This window comes from Vulpes vulpes, chromosome 3 (genome assembly GCF_048418805.1).
Source record: "Vulpes vulpes isolate BD-2025 chromosome 3, VulVul3, whole genome shotgun sequence".
In the NCBI taxonomy this organism is placed as follows: domain Eukaryota; kingdom Metazoa; phylum Chordata; class Mammalia; order Carnivora; family Canidae; genus Vulpes; species Vulpes vulpes.
This window is the reverse complement of record NC_132782.1, coordinates 124,956,525-124,973,270: the sequence shown is the minus strand read 5'-3', so window position 1 is coordinate 124,973,270 and position 16,746 is coordinate 124,956,525. Positions and strand designations below refer to the sequence as shown.

The following is a 16,746-nucleotide window of genomic DNA, read 5'->3' as shown; positions in this document are numbered from 1 at the left end:
GGATTGGTTTGAGATGTAGGTCCCAAGAAGAGTGGGTGAGATGAGGAAGGGCAGGTAAAATAAAGAAAGAGAAGGAATAAGATGTAGCACACCTCCCTCAAAGGTTTAGCAGAAATGAGAAGGATCAAAAGAGAGAAGGAAAAACTAAAAACCACCAAGATGATACCTTTTCTAAATCAAGGAAGAGGTATTTTATAATTCTGATTTTATAAATCAGTGAAGGATGAATCAGTAATGGCAAATGTTACAGAGGTTAAATGGATAAAGTTGAGAAAGTAGCACTAAATTTCATGATTAGGAGGCTTAGAGTAACCTCAGTGGAGTGCTGGCTGCAGCAGCAGAATACAGTGGGAAAAGGAACAAGACTGTGGGGAGAAAGTGGAGGCAGCAGATACAGGTTGGATTTTCTAGATGTTTGGTTTTGATACTGATAAATTACAGAAGTCAGAGAAATAACTCTGTATAGGATGTGTATTTGTTTGTATTCTTAGCCTTAGGGAGATACAATCATATTTAAAGATAGAGAGGAAGGAACCTTACCTCACTCCCCTCTCCCCCACAAAAAACACAGGAAGAAATGATTATGTAGGAAAAAAGGTGTAAATGACATTTTGAGTTCTGAAGATTGGGTAGAAGCCCTGTCTGGCTTGGAGGGATAGGTGTTTTTCAGACTTAGAAGGAATATTCCAAAGTATAATTGACTCGAGGACTGCCAAAGTGGGCCAAGGACAAGACCATTCTTAATTCCCACAATAGTAAACATGTTATTACAGGGGTGTTAATAAGTCAGTGTTGTATCTTACAGCATTAAAAATTCCTATGACAGAAAAGAAAAATATATAGTGAAGTGGATGACAAGATACCACAACCGAAAAACATTTTTTCACATTACAGTATCATAAATCATGATAAATATTTTAGCAAATATTTAATATAAAGTATAACATCAATAGGTAATACATAGTTTATATAATATTTAAATATTGATGTCTAGTATATAAGAAAATAAGTGGTGGTTGTTGATATTTTATTTTATCTTTAAACTTAACATGGATACTAACTTCATTTTAATTACAAGAGATTCCTTTATGTTTCCTTTTTCTTTAAGCTGCTAATAGTAAATGGATCCAGGAACATCCAGAAAGTGCATATAACCTTGTAAATTCTCCACACTTAAAACCTGCCTGGGTCTTAGACAGAGCACTGTGGCATTTATCATGTGACGTTGCAGAAGGGAAATACAAAGAAAAAGGAGTACCTGCTTTGATTGAAAATGATCATCAAATGAATGTCAGTATGTATAGAGGAGTATCACACTAAAACAGAATAACAAAATTTCTGAAGTATAAATTAAATGTATAGTTGAAAACTAGAGTATTTTAAATTTGACAATATTTAGTGAAATGATTTTAAATATATTTTTTACCTATTGAAATTTTTCAGTGCATTCGAAAAATAATTTGGGAGGATATTTTTCCAAAGATTCAACTCTGGGAATTTTTCCAAGTGGATGTTTACAAAGCAGTTGAGCAATTTAGAAGACTTCTTACACAAGGTAAAGGATATACATTAGAATGTTCCTAGCAATTTTAGGAAATTTACTGTTTCTTTTAAAGAGATGAGTCTTCTTTCCTCTGGTTAAGACATTATTAAATCTGTTCTTATTATTATACATTTGTGTTACTATAACTATGGTTCTAGAAGCTGAGAGCAGGGATATCTAAAGGGCGTGACATAATAATATGTAACATAATTATTTCCCTTGGGGACTGTTTCTTAGTATTGGTTCCTTAGCACAATGCCCGGAATATAGTAGAGTTCAATATATGTTAAGTGCGTGAACGGGAGGTCGTAGAGCAGGTTACTGCAGCTGCCAAAGGCAGCTTTTAACCTCTGGGTAGCAGTACACTGTGTTTATTTTTTTTAAGATTTACTTATTTTTAGAGAGAGAGAAAGCATAGGGGGAAAGAGGAAGAGGGAAAGGGAGAGGGAGAGAAAGAATCTCAAGCAGACTTCCTATTGAATGCAGAGCCAGATGCATGGCTCAGTTGAGAGAGCATGACTGAGCCAAAATCTATAGAGTTGGACGCTCAACTGACTGAGCCACCCAGGTGCCCTTAAACTTTTTTTTTTTAAGATTTTATTTTTGGGCAGCCTGGGTGGCTCAATGGTTTAGCGCCACCTTCAGCCCAGGGCCTGGTCCTGGAGAGAGAGAGAGGCAGAAACACAGGCAGAGGGAGAAGCAGGATACATGCAGGGAGCCCGATGCAGAACTCAATCCCAGGACCCCAGGATCACACCCTGGGCCAAAGGCAGATGCTAAACCTCTGAGCTACCCAGACGTCCCTTTGCCATTCATTCATTCATTCATTCATTCAATACTTATCTTTTGAACCACCTACTGGGCACTCTTCCAGGCATGGGGAATCAGTAGTGAACATAGCAGGCCCTTACTTTAGTAGAACCTATATGTTTATAAGCAGTATTATAGAAAATATATCCTTGTATGTGTTATCTTTACTTACATGAGTAAATCTGCAGGATAAATTGTTAGACATAGAATTTCTGAGTCAAGAGCATAAAAATTTAATGATAAATTTACAATAGATTTTGTGTAGTTGTTTTTCAACACAAGTTATACCAATTTACATTATCATTAACTATATCGTTAGGTACAATTAATATTTATAATGTTTATCAGTCATGGAAAAACATTCCTTATTTTTTTAAAAACTGGGATTTTTCCCTCCTTAAGATTTTATTTATTTATTCATGAGAGATACAGATTGAGATAGAGAGAAGCAGAGACACAGGCAGAGGGAGAAGCAGGCTCCATGCAGGGAGCCCTACGTGGGACTTGATCCTTGGACTCCAGGATCATGCCCTGGGCGAAGGCAGGAGCTAAACCACTGAGCTACTCAGGGATCTCTCCCTCCTTATTTTAATTTATAGTTCTTTATTCATTAGTGAAGCACCTTTTCACGTGTTATTTCACTATTTATAGATCTTCCATAAATTGTTTGTTAATGTCCTTTCCCTATTTTTCTAGTGGCCTGTTTGACTTTTTCACATTGACTTAATAAATTTGTGTTTCCTTATTATACTGACTTAAATATGTCCTCCTAGTATGCTGTTGATCTTTTAACTCTTGATTATGGTATTTTTTTTTTCAGTGCAGTCAAATTTGTCAGTCTTTTATGGCCTCTAATTTCACATCATGCTTGGAAAAAAACCTTCCATCAACATTCTGGTTTTTTTTTTTTTTAAGATTTTATTTATTTATTCATGAGAGACACAGAGAGAGGCAGAGACATAGGACATAGGCAGAGGGAGAAGCAGGCTCCATGCAGGGAGCCCGATGTGGGACTCGATCCGGGAACTCCAGGATCACCCCATGAGCCAAAGGCAGACATTTAACCACTGAGCCACCCAGGCATCCCGCACATTCTGTTTTCTTTAAAAAAAAAAAAATGCTGTTTTCTTCTAATCGTATTTATTTTTTACATTTAAATGCCCAATGGACACCTGAGTAGCTGTCAGTTAAGCTTCTGACTCTTGATTTTAGCTCAGGTGATGATCTCACTGTCATGGGATCAAGCCCCATATTGGGCTCCAAGCTCAGCAGGGAGTCTGCTTGGGATTCCCTCTCACCCTCTCCCTCTGCCCCTCCTCACTGCATGCACACACACTCTCTCTCTTTCAAATAAATAAATAAATCTTTAAAAATAAGTAAATCTTTAAAAATAAATATTTAACACACCTGAAATTTTTTGTGTGTATTATATAAGATATTTTTATTCAAAAAATGGTATTGAGTTGATAATCCATCCTTTTATACTGATTTGTTGTACACCATAAATACTTCATAGTGTAGTCATATACTAAATATATGTTGATTTCTTATCTGTACTATTCCAGTGATCTTTTATTCATTCTATGAGTACTGAAGACTATTTTATCATTTATACTGATCATGTTAGCTTTTTTTTCAAACACTTCCTGGCAGTTTTCTTTTCTTTTCTTTTTAAGATTTTATTCATTTGTTTGAGAGAGAGCGAGAGAGCACAAGTGGAGGGAGGGGCCTAGGGAGAGGGAGAAGCAGACGTCCTGTGGAGCAGGAAGCCTGATGCAGGGCTCAGTCCCAGGACACTGGGATCATGACATGACCTAAGCTAAAGGTAGATGCTTAATCTGATGAACAATCCAGGTGCCCCATTGGGAGGTTTAATATATTTACTCTTCCAAATGAACCTCAGAAACTAAATTTTAAGAATCTATTTACATTTTATTTTGTTTGTGCTTTTATAAGTCACTTCAAGGTCTCTTTAGAATAAGCCAGATACTAATTAGTTCATATAAAATCAAGCCCATTTAAGGAGGCAATTGATGTAATGAGCACTGCTGTTATATGCAACTGATGGATGAATCACTAAATTCTACCTCTGAAACTAATAATATTCAATATGTTAATTAATTGATTTTAAATTTAAAAGACAAATATTAGGGGATCCATGCGTAGCTCAGCGGTTTAGCACCTGCCTTCAGCCCCAGGGCGTGATCCTGGGGTCCCAGGATCCAGTCCCAAATTGGGCTCCCTGCATGGAGCCTGCTTCCCCCTCTGCCTATGTCGCTGCCTCTCTCTCTCTGTGTCTCTCATGAATAAATAAAATCTTTTAAAAAATAAAAAGAAATAAAAAGAAATATTAAAAGAATAATAAATAAAAAATAAGTAAAATCAAGCCCAGTAGAGGCAATCCTGCACAACACCTAATTTTTTTAGGAACAAGTTCCAGGGGCACCTGGGTGGCTAAGTGGTTGAGCATGTGCCTTTGGCTCAGGTTGTGATCCCAGAGTCCTGGGATCAAATCCTGAATCAGGCTCCCTGCAGGGGTCCTGCTTTTCCCTCTGCCTGTCTCTGCCTCTCTCTGACCAGTCTCTCATGGATAAATAAATAAAATCTTTAAAAAAAAAAAAAGGAACAAGTTCCAGAAAAGGGATGAAAATCCTTTCCATAAAACATTTATTTACTTTTTCATTTTTTATTATTGTTAAGTAATATGCTTATTGGTAAAAAGGAAAAAAGCATAAAATCAAGCCTGTGTACTTCTTTCAGAGAATGCAAAAAAAGTCAAGCTGTTAATCAGACATTTGAATAGAAAGCAGTCTTTGAAGAAATAAAACTCCTGATATTAGTATATTTGGTAACACCTAGAAAGAAAACTTCTACCACCAGTATCCTTAATTGTATAAAATAAGAGAATGTTGACTAAGGCAGAAAAGTGGGGCAAGGGTTCAACTGATAGGAATCCCTGTGTTTTTATTCTGTAATGTTCTTCTCCCTCCCTCCCTTCTCTCTCTCTCCCCTCCTTCTTTATGTGTGTACATGTGTGTGTGTTAGATGGTGTGCAGGAAGATGGGGGGGTGGTAGGGAAGGATGCTTATGAAATAAAAATTTGTTTTGTTTTCTGTGAAAAAATTGTAAGCTAAAAATTTGGATATCAGTAACAGTTAAAATCTTCTTGTGTAGGGGATCCCTAATGGCTCAGCAGTTTGGTGCCTGCCTTCGGCCCAGGGCATGACCCTGGAGTCCTGGGATCGAGTCCCACGTCGGGCTCCCTGCATTGAGCCTGTTTCTCCCTCTGCCTGTGTCTCTGCCTCTCTCTCTCTCTGTCTCTCATGAATAAATAAATAAAATCTTTAAAAAAAAAATAAATAAATAATAAATAAAATCTTCTTGTGGATTTTGCATTTAAGATACCATCTTTTCTTTCTTTCAGAAAATAGGAAAATAACAACCAAGCCTGACACAAAGGAACACCTTAAGATTATTCAGGATCCTGAATACAGAAGACTTGGCTGCACTGTAGATATGAACATTGCACTAGCAACTTTCATACCACATGAGTATGTTTTGTATTTTTCCTATGAAGTAAAGGATAATATTACTTACGGACCTTTATGGCTAGTATTAAAGTCCTGAATAGAAAATTCAGTAAAGTAATTCACCATAATTCCACTGGTTCAAATGCATGATGTTTTCCTCTTTTTTCTGTGTGGTGGTCCATGTTCCTATATATGTATATAAAATGGTTCACAATTGGAAAACTTCTTCAGCCATAATTAATATCCTGATAAGTATGTTTAAAGTTTCAAATAAATAAATAAATAGATAAATAAATACAATTTCTATGACCCATGTTAGAAAATTTTTAAATGTACTTTTAAATCCATTAGATTTTCAGTGGTATTACTCTCTCTGCTTTAGCAAGAGCCCAGCTGCAATCGATGAATGCTGTAATTGGTTCCGTAAGAGAATTGAGGAATTAAATTCAGAGAAGCATCAACTCATGAATTATCATCAGGAACAGGTTTCACCTACTTTTGAACTGCTGTTTTTCTTTGAGTCTTTATACTGTTTATTGTTGTTTTTACTGACATAATTTAATGTGTTCTAGGCAGTTAATTGCCTTTTGGGAAATGTGTTTTATGAACGACTGGCTGGCCACGGTCCTAAATTAGGACCTGTCACTAGAAAACATCCATTAGTTACCAGGTATTCCATTTTTGTTTTCTTTTCATTGGAAGTTAAAAATGGAAAATTCAGCTCCTTATCTTGTAGGTAATGTGCAGCACAGATTAGGCAACTAAAGGGTAGCAAAAAGCTTTTGCAAAGTAATATCAATACTTCAATGATTTTCTTAATAATTTTATGAGATTTTTTTAAGTTATTACTTAAAATGTTAACCAGATAATGCTAACTTTCCATTTCTCAAATCTTAGTAGATTTACCTCAGAAAGTCTCCTGAAAATTTTTGACCTATAACTAAGTTTATTTCCTATAAATAACGTAAAACTAATCTTACTCTATTTGTTAGGGAGGAAGTTTAATTTTAAGAGACTAATTTAAATTCTCTCCAAAGAGTCTGTCTAGATTTAATATTTCATTGTATCTCCATAGATATTTTACGTTCCCATTTGAAGAAATGACCGTCTCCACAGAAGAGTCTATGATTCATAACCCAAATAAAGCTTGTTTTCTGATGGCCCATAATGGATGGGTAATGGGAGATGATCCCCTTCGAAACTTTGCTGAACCAGGTACATCATTTTTGTTAGCTTCTCTGTGGATAGGGAAAGAAAAGTTTACAGCAAGCTCAAAATATACTGTTTCATTGACTTTTTTTCCCACTAGGCTAATAGTTCTTAAACTATTTCAACACAGAAGTGCCAGAGGTACATATAGTTTGAGAGAGAAGAAAAGGGATTGACAGAATGGCATTCATCTTTTTCTCCCTCACCCTTTCCTCTCCTTATCCTTCTATACTCAACCAGAATGGCTTTTATCTATTTTATATTATGGTTTTGCATAAGATTTTATATGGTTAAAAATTTAATCTATTTTTTTAAATATATTTGAAACCACTACTATTACAACTATATTGCCATAAGAGATATTTTCATTCATTAGCCAGGGGGTTATTAAGGTACTGAATAGCAGTTACACTGGAAACTAATTTTCAGTTCCCCTCTCACTCCTAGCATTTTATTTTTCTACAGCTGTTTCTTTGCCAGGAAGAATTTTGCTGGGGACCCATCAATATGTTTTTCAACATTTTAGAAGTCTGTTTGAATGACTTTAATTCAAGGGGATCCCTGGGTGGCTCAGCAGTTTAGCACCTGGCTTCACCCCAGGGCGTGATACTGGGGTCCCACGAGTTCTGCATCGGGCTCCCCACAGGGAGCCTGCTTCTCCCTCTGCCTGTGTCTCTGCCTCTCTCTCTCTGTCTCTCATGAATAAATAAATAAAACCTTTTTTAAAAAAATTAAATAAATTTACTTCAAAAATCTCCCTTTTTTAAAAAGGAATGTCACTTTGGGTTTAAGTGTAGCTCTGCCTTCTCCTTTCTAGTTATTCTAAATGAGAAAAGGCATTCTACTGTATGCTGTGGATTTAATGTAACCTGTTGCCAAAAATGAGTAACAAGGTGGAAATTCAGCTTTAAATGTTTTTGGTAAAACTGTCTTCAAAGGGCTTATATTACTGTTACTGTTTTCCTTTACAAGAAGCAACTTGATTTTTTTTTACATTAAGTACACATTTTTAGAAGAGACTATAGGTACAATTTTAGCAAAAAATATATGAATTAGTATTTTTTAAACTTTATAAATTTAGAAACCCATGCCATTTTAGACAAAATTTTAAACAATACATGATTTATGGTAGAAATAGTGGATGTGGATCCCTTTCACAAAGATGGTGCGAAGAAGGAAGTCCCTGCCCCTCCCAAAGCCGAAGCCAAAGCAAAGGCTTTGAAAGCTAAAAAAGCAGCACTGAAAGGCATTCAGTCACACACACACACACACACACACACACAAGATCCACACGTCACCCACATTCTGAGGACCCAAGACCATATGTCTCCAAAGCAGCCCAAATACCCTCAAAAGAGCACCCCCAGGAGAAACGAACTTGATCACTATGCCATCATAAGGTTTCCCCTGACTACCAAATCAGCCGTGAAGAAAGTAGAAGACAACAACACACTCATGTTCATTGTGAATGTCAAGGCCAATAAGCAGGTTGTGAAGAAGCTTTACAGTATTGATGTGGTCAAAGTCAACACCTTGATCAGGCCTGATGGAGAGGAGAAAGCATATGTTTGACTGACTCCTGGTATGATACTTTGGATGTTGCCAACAAAATCGGGATCATCTAAACTGAGTCCAGTCGGCTATGAATCTAATTATTTTTTTCACCATAAAAAGTAGTCAATGTGATTTTAAAACATTTCCTTGAAGTAAATGTTTTCATGTTATTTCTTGAACCATTGAAAGCAAGCTCCTTTTTTTTTTTTTTTTTTTTTACAGGTTCAGAAGTTTACCTAAGGAGAGAGCTTATTTGCTGGGGAGACAGTGTTAAATTACGCTATGGGAATAAACCAGAGGACTGTCCTTTTCTCTGGGCACACATGAAAAAATACACTGAAATAACTGCAACTTATTTCCAGGGAGTACGTCTCGATAACTGCCACTCAACGCCTCTTCATGTAGCTGAGGTACAGAAATACAGTTCATCTACTTTAGGCAAAGAAATGTAGTATTCATTCTTTGCTTCCTTAAATAAAATATACAAGTACACGTTTCCTTTTGCTCGTTGGATACCAGCATTGATTTGGTGGTAGTACTTAACACTTCAGCATAATTTCACACTAATAATAAAATCTTTTGATGCAGGTGTTAGGGAATACTGGGCTATAAAATATTTAACAAGTTAATATTTTTATTTCAGTTTAGGGAAGTAGATCATATTGTTTCTGATAACACATACATAACCAAATCGCCATGTATATTGTTAAAATATTACTAATATTTTATTGTTAATTTTTAAAGGATTGATATTAATGTTTTAATAATATGCAAATATCTATCTTATTTTATTCTTAGGTTGCTTTTAATATATTAATAAACACTGTGAAGTTACTTGTTACATGTTATTATGTAAGCACTCACATTACAGTATATTAAACCTCATTTTAGCCCCATTGATTAACCCCATTTTATTGCTTATTTATAAAATGTAAGTGTAAACAAAGGTTGTTTATCCCTCTTTGGGCTTTTTACAGAAATTGAAACAATGCCAATATTTATAGCATTATCTTCTACCTAACACAGCTTTGTAAACACAATTTTCATTCTGCTAATAAGATCTTTGGTAGCTTCCTAGTGATAACTTAGTGCTCTTTGGGAATGTATGCTTATCTGGAAAACACTTATTTCTATTTTTTTAAGGCAGCATTATAATGAGTATGTTTCAAATCATATGGTGAAAAATTGATTTGCTTTGGAAGAATTCAGTGAACATTAGTTAAGTTGATAGAACATTTTTTAGCTCCAAAAACTAGCAAAGGTTTTTCCTTATTATGCTTTTAGCAACAGCAAAATATATATATAAGATTATTGTAACATTTTGGCAAAACAAAAAATTAAAACTCAATTTGCATAATTTTGAGTTACAAAATCTTCTAGCACCCTACTTGATAGCTGATAGAATTCAAATTATTTTTTGTTAAATTTTATGCAAACATGTCAAAAAAAAAATTGGAACCAATTTGATTTCTGGTTAATAAAAGTTTATTACCATTTTTTAGGAAAAGTTGGCTTTAAAAAGTATAGTCAGACTTAATCTTTACAATAGCTAGATAACTCACCAGTAGGGAATTTAGCAATAATGGCTTTGTCAACTGCCTGCAAGTTAATAGTTTAGAGGTATTGAAAAAACACGTAAAACAGGGTGAAAGCTTAGCAGAATCAGTCTTATGGTTTACATTTTTTAATGTGACATTGATATTTTTCTTCTTCCTTTTTTCCTCCCCCTTTGTGTCTCTATATCTTTGCAAATTCTAATCCTTTTTAACTATTTTATTTTCTTTATAAATTCTGTTTCTGTGTATTTCTTACATATGCACAATTAAATTTCTTTGGAAATTCTTCTGGGATTTCAATTTTGTCTTGTTCCATGACATGTTCAAATCTGTGCCCAGTCTTGTCTCCTTTCCTTCCCCCGAACTTTCTTTACTCTTTGTGTTACATTTGTGACTGTGCTTTTTGCAGTACATGTTGGATGCTGCTAGGAAATTGCAACCCAATTTGTATGTAGTAGCTGAACTGTTCACAGGAAGCGAGGACCTGGACAACATCTTTGTTACTAGACTTGGCATTAGTTCCCTAATAAGAGGTAGGCTTGTTGAAGTGTATTTCTCATCTAAAACTTTAGTTTTTGTTTAAGCCAATTAAAAAGCATTTAGTAGCATTATATGCAACGTTTAATAATTTTCAAAATAGTGTTCTTTAAATACTTCGCACAAAATTTTCTAACTCAATCTCTTTTTATCAAGAAAAATTTCCACTTTGGGGTAAAATATCTCATTTTAAATTGAAAGACCAGTAGGATGAATTGATGACTCATGAACAAAATCACTTGTTTTTGAAAATACACAAATCTGCTTTAATCTCCTACTTTGATAAATGAGATGATCTTAAATTTTTTTCCTGTAGATTTTATATAACCAACATCCTACTAAAAAACATGTTTCCTTTTACCTCCAGGAGCCATTTCTCTAATTATAGACTTTTTTGTCCGTTAAACTAATAGATATTTGTTTAAATGTTTAAAGCAGTTTTATTTTTTATAATATTTATGCAGTCTTTTTTTGGAAAGTTAGTCATGATAAGAGACTAACCTCTTCTTGAACAATAATGAAGACCATTAAAATATTCTATAATGCTTTGCAGAGGCAATGAGTGCATATAATAGCCATGAAGAGGGCAGATTAGTTTACAGATATGGAGGAGAACCTGTTGGATCCTTTGTTCAGCCCTGTTTGAGGCCACTAATGCCAGCTATTGCACATGCTCTGTTTATGGATATTACCCACGATAATGAGTGTCCTATTGTGGTAAGCATCAAATCTATTTCTTTTATTTACTTATTTTGCTAAACTCATACGTGGAATTTAAGAAGAGGAACAGATGAATATGGCCCCCCATGAAAGAGAGAGGCAAATCATAAAGCAGACTCAGCTGTAGAGAACAAACAGGGTTGCTGGAGGGGAGGTGGTCAGGGGATGGGCTAAATGGGTGATGGGTATTAAGGAGGGCACTTGTGAGCACTGGGTATATATAGTAAGTGTGGAATCACTCAAGTGTAGAAACACATGAAACTAATATTACATTCTGTTAACTAACTGGAATTTAAATAACTTGAAAAAGGAAAATATAAATAAATGTTTTGATGTTCGGTTCTCTGATACTTAGTGGCAATAATATGCATATACTTCAAAATCATGTCTTAGGGCAGCCCCGGTGGCTCAGCGGTTTAGCGCCACCTTCAGCCCAAGGCCTGATCCTGGAGACCTGGGATCGAGTCCCACATCGGGCTCTCTGCATGGGGCCTGCTTCTCTCTCTGCCTGTGTCTCTGCACCTCTCTCTCTGTCTCTCATGAATAAATAAATAAAACCTTAAAAAAAAAAAAAAGAAAAACAAAATCATGTCTTATATTTATAAATGATTGGGTACATAGTTTTTGAATGTTTTGTTAGTTTTAAAGCAAATTAATGTCTCTTAGTATATAACTATATAACTGTTCTTTTACTTCATTGTGCTATAGGATGGCACTTTGCATTTGAAAGAAAATAAACCTTGGGTTTTTGTTTTTTTTTTATTGTTTTTCAGCATAGGTCAGAATATGATGCTCTCCCAAGTACCACGATTGTTTCTATGGCATGTTGTGCTAGTGGAAGTACTAAAGGCTATGATGAATTAGTGCCTCATCAGGTATGTTTATGTGTTGTTTTTTTTTTTAAGTCCACATGGCCAACAACTTTGAGCATTTTTACCAAAAGTTCTCATTATAATTAAAATGTATACATGGCTGAGTTTTAACTTTGTTCAGATTTCAGTGGTTTCTGAAGAACGGTTTTATACTAAGTGGAATCCTGGAGCATCTCCATCAAATACAGGTGAAGTTAATTTCCAAAGTGGAATTATTGCAGCCAGATGTGCTATCAATAAACTTCATCAGGAGCTTGGGGCCCAGGGTTTCATTCAGGCAAGAAACTAAACTTTTGTAAGTTTCTTAACATTCAATTTCAGAGTAAGTCATCCCAGTTTGAGTGCTAGTATGTTTCTTTTTCTGTTTCTCAGGTGTATGTGGATCAAGTTGATGAAGACATAGTGGCAGTAACAAGACATTCACCCAGTATCCATCAGTCTGTTGTGTCTGTGTCTAGAACTGCTTTCAGGAATCCTAAGACTTCATTTTACAGCAAGGAAGTCCCTCAAATGTGCATCCCTGGTAACGCAACCTAAAAATGTCTTTGTGATAATATTTATTGTTTTATTAAATCATACTATGTTATATTAAATTGTTCTTATACATCGTATATAATAACACAGTGCAAGTGTGGTTGTAGTTGAGAAAAAGAATTCGAAATTTTATATAACTTGGGGCACCAGGCTGGCTCAGTTGGTAGAGTGTGCAACTCTTGATCTTGGGGTCATGAGTTCAAGCTCCATGTTGGATGTAGAGTTTACTTTAAAGAAAGGAAGAAAAGGGGACACCTGGGTGGCTCAGCAGTTGAGTGCCTGCCTTCGGCCCAGGGCGTGATCCTGGAGTCCCGAGATCGAGTCCCACATCAGGCTCCCTGCAGGGAGCCTGCTTCTCCCTGCCCTCTGCCTTATGTCTCTGCCTCTCTCTCTGTGTCTTTCATTAATAAATAAAGTATTTAAAAAAAAAAGAAAGGAATAAAAGGAAGAAAGAAATTAATTTGGGGCAACTTACCTTTTTATTACATGGAAAAATACCTGGACAGAAGTATTCTCAAATATTAACATTTTTTTGAGTTGTGAAATAGCTTCATTTTCATCTTTTTTCAAAAAAAGATTTTATTTATTTATTTGAGATAGAGAACATAAGGGAGAGAGAGAAAGCACTAGCAGTGGGAAGGGGAAGAGGGAGAAGCAGACTCCCCACTGAGTAGGGAACCCTGGAACTCTGTCCCAGGACTCTGGGATCATGACCTGAGCTAAAGGTAGACACACCCGACTGAGCCACCCAAGTGCCTTTTATTTTCATCTTAATTCATTCTCTGTTTCCTAATTTGTATAACAAACATGTATTTCTTTTATACCTAGGAAATATATATGTATATTCATGTGTTTGTATATATGTATATACGTGTATATTTGTAGAGGATCTAAGTGTATAGTTGTGTATGCGCATGTACATACATATATACACATATATAAACCAAGTGAAAAATAGTTTAATATTTAAGTTTAAGTAGCAATTCCTAATTTAAGATGGTTTAATATGAAATTTCTTTGACATTTTTATATATTCATAGGCAAAATTGAAGAAGTAGTTCTTGAAGCTAGAACTATTGAGAGAAATACAAAACCTTATCAGAAGGATAAGAATTCGATCAATGGAATGCCAAATATCACAGTAGAAATTAGAGAACATATTCAGGTATTTGGAACTCTTATCTTACTACTGTGTTTAACATCTTGAGGACATTAGAATTATTGATTGAATTGTTTTATACAATTTTTTTCAAGCTTAGTGAAAGTAAAATTGTTAAGCAAGCTGGAGTTGCCACAAAAGGACCCAATGAATATATTCAAGAAATAGAATTTGAAAACTTGTCTCCAGGAAGTGTCATTATATTCAGGTATGTTGGAGTTCAAACCGTTGACTTTATTTGTAAAATAGAATACATATTCTGTTAATTTTGAATAAATCATTCCTAAAAAATAACCACTTTTTAATTAATATTTTCAGAGTTAGTCTTGATCCACATGCACAAGTCGCTGTTGGAATTCTTCGAAATCATCTGACACAGTTCAGTCCTCACTTTAAATCTGGAAGCCTTGCTGTTGAAAACTCAGATCCTATATTAAAAATTCCTTTTGCTTTGTAAGTATGCCTTTGTTTATGGAGATTTGCCATTTAATAACTGATAAGTTTTCACAAGCCTGGTTTAAGCAGTTTTAAGGGTCCTCAATATCCTTCCTACTCAGACAGTGGTCTGAGGACCAAGAGTAATGTCAGCATCATCTTTTGTTAACATTTTGTCCTATTACTTTATCATTGGTGTATGTGCTTGCATGTGCGCACTCTCACAGTCCTGCAGTCTCTATATGTAGCTATAGATTCAAGCAAACATACACATATATATCTGTACACACATGCACACAGTTTTTTGAACTGAGGTTAAGTTGCATATACCATATTCATTACCACACCGTTTTTTAAAATTTTTTTTTTTTTTGAAGTAGGCTCCACACCCATTGAGGGGTCTGAACTCATGACCCTGAGGTCAAGAGTCACATACTCTTCCCTCTGAGCCAGTCAGGTACCCCAAGCTAAATTTTTTGTTTTTGTTCATTGGCTGTGTATTTATTTATTCAGTGAAATATCATTTTATGTACTAAGCCATTTTTCTATTGTGCTCAACTTTTTTTTTTTTTTTTTAATTTTTATTTATTTATGATAGTCACACAGAGAGAGAGAGAGAGAGGCAGAGACACAGGCAGAGGGAGAAGCAGGCTCCATGCACCGGGAGCCCGATGTGGGATTCGATCCCGGGTCTCCAGGATCACGCCCTGGGCCAAAGGCAGGCGCCAAACCGCTGCGCCACCCAGGGATCCCTGTGCTCAACTTTTTATAAGAGCTTTCATCATTTAGGATATTAACTCTTTACTCAAACTATTAGGAAAGTAGTTGCATTTTTAAAAACTCTCTGATGAAGCAATTTTATGTTTCTGTAGAATGCTTATAAAATACATAAAATAAAATGCATTAAAAAAAATGATGGTTATTGATCTTCAGACCTACTCAGATTATCCTTGAGCAAAGCCAAGAAATCTGCATTTTAATAAGCTCCAGGTAATTTGTATGCAAGTTCACTGGCTACATGTCAAAAAATATTTGCCTAGGATGGAGTTGATACTGAGGCTGCTGATTAATTTGATTAAACTTGATTCACAAACTGCAAATGAAGGAACAGTCAGTCCTGGCTGTGAGGACAGAGTCTGTCAGAAACAAGGAACAAAGCACAGCCAACTATAATTCTTTCAGTTTTATAGAATGAAATGAACTGAATAGCTAAAATTACAAAAAAATAGAGTTTGGGTTGTATTCAAGTGTGGTCAGTTAGACAGTCTCACTGGACAAAGAGAAACCAAAGCCATGATAGACACTTGCTTCTGACTATTATCAACAAGCATCCTTATCTAAAAAGATCCTGGTTTCTTGAATAACCCAGCTAACGGGCAGTGCAACCTTAAGAGGCGAGAGAAGGGAAAGGAGAGAAATACTACGTGACTTCTGAGGTGGTTAACTGTGACTTTTGATTATCTCTTTGCTGGTCCTTGACAAGTATTTTGATTTTAAGATAATTGGCATAAAAAGTCATTGATGTCCCACTTAGGAGAATATAAAGAAGGAGGAAAAAACCCAAGCCCATCTAGAAAGATTTAAAAAGCAAATTTGTGAGAAAAAGGTTGTAGCAACCAAAAGATATTTCCAGCATACTTCTAAGTAATAAAATTTGGCAATTGATCATTTTCTTGGCTTGAACTAAACATCACTTCTAACTGAATCCTTAGCATGTTTTATCCATTAATTATTATTTATAATGTATGTTGTTTATAATGTATATCATAATGCTGAGTTCCAAAAATATATATTGCTAAAATATTTTATGGTTATGGTTCAGATTTTTCTTCTTTATTTTTATTGACAGCAGGTGAACTTTTACTGTATTTAATCATTTCTCTTTATTTTCCACTTCTTAGTATTGCCTCAAAATTAACTTTGGCTGAGCTGAATCAGGTACTTTACCGATGTGAAGCAGAAGAACAAGAAGATGGTGGAGGCTGTTATGACATACCAAACTGGTCATCTCTTAAATATGCAGGTCTCCAAGGTAAACAAATACAAGGATAGTTAAGCTTTGAGGTTTTTTTTGTTTTTGTTTTTTAAGGATCATATGATGTCTTCTTTATAAAATTAAAGTATGGGCTCAGAATTCAACTGCTTGAATTCAAATTGTGGCTCTGCCACCTACTCAGTCATTGACCTCCAGCAAGTAACTTCACTTCCCTGTGCCCCAATTTCTGCTGCTATAGAATGTGAATAATATTCCTGTCTAAGTCATAGGCTTTTTTGAAGACTAAATGAG

At 35.3% G+C, this 16,746-nt stretch overlaps 1 protein-coding gene across 3 annotated transcripts in view; it reads left to right on the top strand.

Annotated features, from left to right (window-relative positions):
* Positions 1 to 16,746, top strand: part of AGL (amylo-alpha-1,6-glucosidase and 4-alpha-glucanotransferase) — a 73,779-nt gene that overhangs the window by 22,800 nt on the left and 34,233 nt on the right. For all 3 annotated transcript variants that reach the window (XM_072754521.1, XM_072754523.1, XM_072754522.1), the window contains exons 6-21: positions 1,109 to 1,290; positions 1,444 to 1,555; positions 5,778 to 5,904; positions 6,266 to 6,368; positions 6,456 to 6,553; positions 6,959 to 7,098; positions 8,869 to 9,056; positions 10,612 to 10,735; positions 11,293 to 11,456; positions 12,233 to 12,334; positions 12,453 to 12,608; positions 12,704 to 12,854; positions 13,906 to 14,030; positions 14,120 to 14,232; positions 14,343 to 14,477; positions 16,361 to 16,491. In XM_072754521.1, the coding sequence (XP_072610622.1) occupies positions 1,109 to 1,290; positions 1,444 to 1,555; positions 5,778 to 5,904; positions 6,266 to 6,368; positions 6,456 to 6,553; positions 6,959 to 7,098; positions 8,869 to 9,056; positions 10,612 to 10,735; positions 11,293 to 11,456; positions 12,233 to 12,334; positions 12,453 to 12,608; positions 12,704 to 12,854; positions 13,906 to 14,030; positions 14,120 to 14,232; positions 14,343 to 14,477; positions 16,361 to 16,491 (2,151 nt within the window). The remainder of the gene's footprint in view (positions 1 to 1,108; positions 1,291 to 1,443; positions 1,556 to 5,777; positions 5,905 to 6,265; positions 6,369 to 6,455; positions 6,554 to 6,958; positions 7,099 to 8,868; positions 9,057 to 10,611; positions 10,736 to 11,292; positions 11,457 to 12,232; positions 12,335 to 12,452; positions 12,609 to 12,703; positions 12,855 to 13,905; positions 14,031 to 14,119; positions 14,233 to 14,342; positions 14,478 to 16,360; positions 16,492 to 16,746) is intronic.